A 7,846-nucleotide genomic window follows, 5' to 3' on the forward strand; every position below is an offset into this window, starting at 1 on the left:
TTTACAATTTTGTATTGGGCCACATTCATAGCCATCCTGAGCCGCATGTGGCCTGCGGGCTGCAGGTTGGACATCCCTGATTCTAGAAGCTGGTCTGGCACTGAAAGCACCTGGTATGTGCTGAGCCATTGCTATTTTCATTTATTATAATAAATTCTTTTAGTTCTTGGAGACCCTATCTCAGTCCCACATCATTCTTAGAACATTATAGACACCTCTTGAATTTTGGGGTGAGCCATTTTAATCTAGTTGCTCGGTCGTTAAGTTGCAGTCTTAGAGCTCCAAAAGAGTCTGATTTCAGTCTCTTTTCATCCTCAGTAGGATGATTTGTTTTGTGATTTAGAGTACAATTATTTTTCCCTTTTGGAGAATTAGGTTAGCCTGTTCTTTAAACAATAGGTGTAGGACTTGTCGGCTATTATATTTGAAATGAGGATTTCCTTAGGATAAAAATGGCCTCAGTAAAAACCATTGGTTGTAATATGTATTGTTAAAAATTGCAAGTTTTCTTTTTTGAAGTATTGTTTTAAGCCACAGCTGAGCTATCCATTGTTTTAGGTATAGGATGTAAGAACAGGCTATAGAGATGAGGCCATGTTTCTGATATCAAGACCTTTGATGCTAATTCTTAATGAAATCTAACCTTCCACAGTTGTCACTGCTATTGTTATTGTTGTTGTTCTTTAATATCAAAGTGCAACTATACAAGATTTTGATATCAAATAAGAGAAAAAAAATGTGCTGGATTATCCTGTTTTTTACACTTGGAGGGCAGCCTTTCTACCAACTTAGGCATGATGAAAAGCCTTGCTTTGCTCATTTTTGGAGTTGTATTGGATGAATATGTACTTCGGCAATCTGAAGAAACTCATCTTAATGTTTATACTGAAGTACCAATTGAAACCAGACAGTCAAGTGAGAAATGAAGAAATAACACTCCCATGTAGCAAATATTGGCAATAGTAGAGGAGAAGGAGTTGGGGGTTGGGAAATAAACATCCTGATCGCTCTCTCCTCTTGCCTGAACCCGGCTCTATGCCAGAAAACAAGGGGGTAATACAGTCTTAGAGACCAGCTTCACAGGGCATGGAATAAGGCAGAGAACAGTGGAGAACAGATACAAAAGGACAAGTGGAGAATAATCACAGTTTTTAGGGAACTATAAAATTTTAATTTTGGGTAAATGGTTCCTTAGGAAGGAACTTGGAAGATCCTTTGCCACAGAGAAGCTATTTGAGATCTCATGTAGGAGTTAGGGAACAGTATCAATGATAATTCTGAGAAAGCCATAGGATGTATGAAAATGAGTAGTGAACACAGGTTTACTTAGGAAGATGTTTTGAACTTCTCTGGTGGACAATGTTCAAAACTTTTGGGTATCTTATTTATTATATAATTGCTCTTTAAGAAGCTATTACCAGTTTTGACCTTTGCTCCATGTTCTTGTTCTCTCTCCCATTCTTAAAAGACACAGAGGAGGTAGAGCTGCAGATCAGAGGGTTAATTTAAATTTATGAAATAAACAGCGCAAATAGGGGGATAGGCCTTTTGACTTAAGTTTTTACTCAGCAAAGAGTCCCTTTGTGTCAGTAAATACTGAGCAGGATAGTAAGAAGCTAGGAAAATTCCTTGGCAAGTGGAATGGGGACACTGAGACAGGTAGCTGATTCAAACTTACCCTATCCAGAACCCTGACTCACCTACTTCCTTCTCCCTTGCATGGCCACTCCCTTAAGCATTAAGCCCACAGGACAATGAGGTTCTGATCTGCATCAAATAATCTTAGGAGTTTTGATCAAACTAGAGATAACATCTAGGCCTCAGTTGTGTTTTAGCTCCAGGCCCAGAAAAGCAGCAAAAGCAGACAAAACTACACCAAGGCTGACAACAGGACCACGTACAATGACTAATGACTTCCCAAGTGCCAGCCAATCAGCAGAGACCATGACACTGACCCTATAAAAAGTCTTTTAAGACAAAAGGACTCAGTGCAGTCGCTCATGTTCTCTCTCTCATTCTTTCTCTCTCACACACCTTCCCATATCTCCCCCACTCCTACCGCCACCTTCCACCCCTGCCACTGCCCTGTCCCTTCTTTCATGTGTGTATCATTGTTTTCTTTCTCCTAAGCTCGAAGGGCCCTTCTTTTGCCTCTGTAACTTGTTTCCTGAGTCTGTGGATCCCAGCTGGCTTACTTCTCCCTCTGTGACTTACTTTCTAAATGACCAAGGCAGCCCGGATTGGTGTGGCTCAGTGTGTTGGGTGTCATCCTGTAAGCCGAAAGGTTGCTGGTTTGATTCCTGGTCAGGGCACATGCCTGGGTTGTGGGCCAGGTCCCCAGTTGGGGGCATGTGAGGGACAACCAATCAACATTTCTCCCCTTCTTTTTCCCTCCCTTACTCTCTCTCTAAAAATAAATAAAATCTTAGGAAAAAAAAAAAGCCAAGGCAGATCTCTGAGCAGTCCGTTTGATTCTTAACCTCAACTGTACTTTCACTTTGCTTGCTAAATAAATGTCATACACTACAGTTCTTGCCTCTGACTTCTTTATTTGCTGAACTCAAAAACTAGGAGCCCATATCACTAGTAACAAAACCAGAAGAAAAACTTTGGGAATAAGCCTTATGAAATCTGGCCAGATGTGTGCTGCCTTCTTGAGTCAGTATCGGTTCATCAGGACCCTAAGGCACCCTTTCCCATTCTCACCCTCCAACCCCCAACTTGAGCATTTTTCAAGAAACCACAGCATGTTAGAACTTGCCAATGTTGTATTATAATGCTAAATATGGTTAATAAATTGAGAATACAGCTTTGTGAAAATTTCAATGGAAAATTATAATAATATAGAAAATAGGTTATAGGATTTCTATTTTGTTTTATGTTGAATTGATTCTAAATGGTTTAGAGGTATTTAGTACGTTGTAGTCTTTTTTATTTTCTATTTTTAGCATCATCACTGTAGTATTTTAATGGGGGGGCCCTCCTCCATGTAAATGGGGGAAGGGTGGAGAAGCCCAGGATGGCGCATGAGCAGTGGCTACACTGCAGCAGCCGAAACAGTGTGAATTGTCCTGACAACCGGGGTGACAACGCAGCTACTTCCAGAGTGCAGGGGATTCTGGGGGCATCCTGTAAAACGAAGAGCGTGCGGAAATGCGGTGCTCTTTGTTCTCTCCTCTTTCCCAGCTGCCCGGGGGCCAGAGTTGCTGGGCCCCAGGCTATAAGACCACGTGGTCTGGGAACGTTCCTGGTGCCCCCCCTCGAGCGCTCCAGGGCCGACCTGGAGCACAGCGGGCACTAAGCCAGTAAGAGGGGAAAGGATGAGGCTCTAGGCAATGAGTCCTGGGAGCCTCAAGGCAGGGCAAAAAGCCCTGTGCCCCGTTCCCACGTGGGAAGCCATTGTGGGAGTGGCCCACTCTCCACCCATGCTCTCCTCCAGTGTGGGCGGTCAGCAGCAGCTCTCACAGGGGCAGCCGCCTGCCTGCCGCTCACGTGCTCCTCCAGCAGGTGGGCTGTCAGCAGCGGTCAGTCGCTGCCGCTGTGCCCACTTCATCCTGGGCAAGGCCTTGGACCTACTGCACCAACATGTGGGTCAGGGCTTAGAGGACTAGTCAGTGCTGGTCCTGGAAGCCCCGTGGCCAGGTGGCAAGTCCTGCGCCTTCCGTACACAAAATGGGCAGCGGCACAAACGACTGGAGCTGTGCTGCATGAGTCCTGCCTGGCCAGACACACAGACACACCGGAGGGCAGCAGCGGGGAAAAGAGGACAGCTCACCGCAAGTAGGATGCCTGAAGGCAGACTCCAAAAGATGCGTGAAGCTAGACAGTGACTGGAAACCAGCTAAGCCACATAAATTTCTTAAAGGATGGTGCCTTTGGTGGAAGAAGAGGTTCCTGGTGCAAACCGGAATTAAGTTGGCAGAGGGTAGCAGGGTGATTTTCTTTGGGTGTCTTGGAGGAAACAGGCTTTGAGACAGAAACCTGCCATTATTTCAAACTGTATGTACTTTAAGTAAAAAGTTTCCTTTTCCTTTCCACCAAACTCTGTCTCCAGGGTTTTTGCCTAGTGGTGGTGAGCTAGGTAGGACCCCACTGGTTGTTTGGTTACACTATTATTTTACCAAAGAATTGCTCAGAATATGCTTATGGGCCAAGATAAGGAAGTCATCTAAATGGACATCCTATACAAAGAGCTTACTTAGTGTGAGATGGGGGAAATCCAAACACTTGTTTAATAACAGTCTTCAATTATTATATAAATGAATAACCAGTTATACTCTCTGACCCTGCTTGGAAATAAGCTTCAGATAAAGAATTAAAGACTTAGGCTTGACAAGTTAGAGCTTCCTGAAGAATGTTAGAGTGACTGATTACCTGGGAAAGGAGTTTCTGAGGAATCTGTGAGATGGCCTTCTCTGGAAGTCATTAAAGCTAGCTTGTTTTTATTTGTTTTGTTTTGTTGTTGGTTCAGACAGGGTGGTTTCTCAAGGATCTCTTCTTAGAATTTTGTAGCTTTTGCACTTGGAGAAAATATTTGACTATTTTGCCTCTACTTTCCTAATTTAAAATAGTTATTTAAACCCTTGAGCTTAATACAATGACGTACTCCCCTTGATCACAAAGTACATAGTCTTACTAATGATATGCTTGCTTATTCATCTGCTAACCACTTTCTGACCCTACCCCATGCAGTATCCACACTCTACTGAGAAGAAGTAGGTTCTAATTCTTTACTCAGATATTTACATACAGGAATTTAGTCTTGTCATCTCTTATTATGGTCATTTAGGTCCGGATCAAGGTGGATAACTGAAAAAAAGCTGAAGTGTTTCATATTGCTCTGTACTTTTTCCCTGTGGCTTAATAAGCACCACCTATGTTTCTAAAGATATTTTCAAGTGCATTAAATGTGCTTTTGGTAGAGTACTCCAGTCAAATGTGAAATTTGAAAAAAGCCCCATGTATTAATTTCAGTTTAAAGGCTCTTGAATTACTGATAAAATATTGATAGCATAACTAAATGAAGCTAGGCGTTGATAATAAAGTTTCAGGTAAACTGTTTCTTCAAGACTCATGTATGGTTATATGTATCTTTCTAAGATTGTTACTGTGCATTGTTTCAAGGGGTGAGAGGTGAAGGTTGGGAGAGGATAGAAAATATTTGTTTAACTTTCAACTCTCTTTATCTAGCCTGCTATTTCTCTTTAGTATTTGATTTCCTTTAAAAATAAACTTGAGCTTCATTAATACTTAAGAGGGCTAATCAAAAATAATGTGAGTACTAAAACCTCTTACAAATTAATGATCCCTGCTCAGAAAAGATCCTGGCTATTTATTAATAAACTGTGCTAAGGCTTTTCTATCTCTATGAGCATTGTCCTTGATAATCTCTTCTCATATAAATAGAAATTTATCATTGTAACAGACTTTCTCTCACTGAGGTGAAACAGAAATTACGTCATTTTTTCTGCCAGTTTCCTAAATATATGTTAGACTCTGCTAATTATTATTTTCCAGGCCATTATTTCGAAAAGCCAAATGTTAAAAAATGTTTAAAAGTCAAGCTAAACATCTTAGTGAAACTGAATGAATAAAAGGCTTTCAAGTCTGAGATCTGTTCTTAATTTAGCCAGCTGAACTGCCTAATTTGGCGTAAATATGCTCCTCCTGAAACTTAAACACAGCAAGCAAGCTTCCTTCTTTTTTTTTTTAATTGATTTTTGCTTTTGACTAATTGAAAATCTGGCAGTTTTCTAAGCTCACATATGAGAGACTATTCCCCTGTCCTACCCAAATACACGTTTGAGGAGCAAGTTTCCTGCTAGGGAAAGCTGCCTTCCCTCCCCTTTGGGAGACTCTCTTCTGAGAGACCCCTTATTTTTCCTCTGCATTTGTTTTTTCTGGGGGATGTCCAATGCCATCATTATAGACTCAGCATAGGGGCTTAGCAACAGCAAAGATACTTTTGCAGAATCAACTCCTGAAGGTTTTTCCAGCTGATGATAGAGTAACTCCCTCCCTCTGAAGAAGCTGTGGTCTTCTTTTACCTTCCACTTTGGGGATAGAGGTGGGAAATGCCATAGTGTTTACAGAGGAAAATGTAGAGAAGAGCACTGATCTGGTGGCTCTGCCATCAACAGAGGGACGGGCAATAGGCATGCCATTTAATATGCCCTGGTCCTCGATTTCATTATCTAACAAATAAGGCAGTTGGATTACATGATTTCTAATAATTCATACTGCTCTAAAATTATGTGATTATTGTTCTCAAGAATCTTGAATATAGTTCCTCTTGGATATATATAATTTGCCCTTGTCTCTCAAGACAGTGTGCACCTAGGATTTGTTTAGTGCCATGAAATTTCTTTCACCATACTTTAAAGGCCTTTTTCTTTGATATCTACCTGATACAGGATTGATAGACTGATCCTTAACAGTGATTAAAGGGAATGTGTTTGAGGGAAATCTTGGGAGGGCTGGCTTGCAACAAGTAGAATAACCCTAGACTTATTTAGGGCTGTTTCACGATCTGGTTATCAGTTAATCTGATTGATACTTCCCAAGAAACTTGGACACCACTTGTCACAATTTCTAGTATCACCACTAAATCCAAGTTAGCCCAATTCCCAGGGTCACACAGAGCTAAACCAAATCCTCCTTCCATTTTATGTTGCAGGATGCTGTGGAGACACCATGGAGTTCACAGCCTGACCCTCCCCCTTTCTGATTTTGTGATACAGGTTAACTGTCTGTGTCCCAGGACCGTCATCTATAAAACAGCATACTTAAGTACTTCCTTAAAAATTATTATGGGGTCAAATGTGATGACAGACAAGAAGAGCTTCTTACGTGCTTCATAATGAGAACACCTGACATTTGAATACCTCTTTACCATTTATGAAACACTTCAGAGAAGTAGTTTCATTTAGGGCGTTGTCTTGGATTTGCTGTGCTGAGTAAAATATCAGTTAGGTTTTGTTTCCTGAGTAAGGGCCCTAGTCCTTTAGAGCTGGGTCGCACCAGATCCAGAGCTCTAGCTATCTTCTATCTGTAAAACACCCTTTTATGTTTTGCAGGAATCTGAATTTCTGTGTTTGGAATTTGATGAGGCCAAGGTCAATCAAATCCTGAAGAAGCTCTCAGAGGTAGAAGAAAGCATCAGCACACTGATGCAGCCAGCTAGCTGAAGATGGACTTGTTGAAGCAAAGGTGTTCACGATCCCTCCTCACTGACCTTTTTTTTTCTCACCATTATTCACTATTAGTATTAAATCCTCAAATTCAAATCTTGCCTGCCTCTGCTTGCTGAGACTTATTTCTTCCATTCACTCTTACAGTTGTTCTACTGCAAAGGTTCTTATACTTCAGCATGTAGAGACACTTGACTTGTAGCAGCATTTTTTTAAAAAGGAAGCGTCCGGGACCCTATCTCCAGAGACATGGATTCGGGTGGACTGGGCTAGGGTTGACTTTAGAAACCTTCGCTGTGGAGGCTTGTTCCTGGGTTGGATTTTAGGAATCTATACATGATAAGTTATATAAGAATTAGAAAACATTTTACTCATACAAAGACAAGGCTGACCAAATACCATATATCTTGACCTGAGGCCTAGAGATTTACTGATCCCCATCAGTAAAACCAGAGATGCTTCTGGAACTGATTTCAGGTATTTGAATTTGTTCTGCCCAAGTCTAGGGTGTCTGGTTTGATCTGAGCTACTGAGAAACATGTCTTTTCTAGAACCTAGAAATAAACTGGCCTCATCACAAAGGGGCTCTCTGTCTTACCCCCAGTCAGGATTGTGGGGAGAGAAAAATGTCTATGGAGGTGATGTGAGATTTTTTA

The 7,846-nt window shown here is 41.4% G+C and overlaps 1 protein-coding gene across 2 annotated transcripts in view; it reads left to right on the forward strand.

Moving 5' to 3' along the window:
• Positions 1-7,290, forward strand: part of COMMD1 (copper metabolism domain containing 1) — a 104,164-nt gene extending 96,874 nt beyond the window's left edge. For both annotated transcript variants that reach the window (XM_045189397.3, XM_024552747.3), the window contains exon 3: positions 7,077-7,290. In XM_045189397.3, the coding sequence (XP_045045332.1) occupies positions 7,077-7,187 (111 nt within the window). In that variant the 3' untranslated portion in view covers positions 7,188-7,290. The remainder of the gene's footprint in view (positions 1-7,076) is intronic.
• The last annotated feature ends 556 nt before the right edge of the window (positions 7,291-7,846 follow it).

This window comes from Desmodus rotundus, chromosome 5 (assembly GCF_022682495.2).
Source record: "Desmodus rotundus isolate HL8 chromosome 5, HLdesRot8A.1, whole genome shotgun sequence".
Taxonomy (NCBI): domain Eukaryota; kingdom Metazoa; phylum Chordata; class Mammalia; order Chiroptera; family Phyllostomidae; genus Desmodus; species Desmodus rotundus.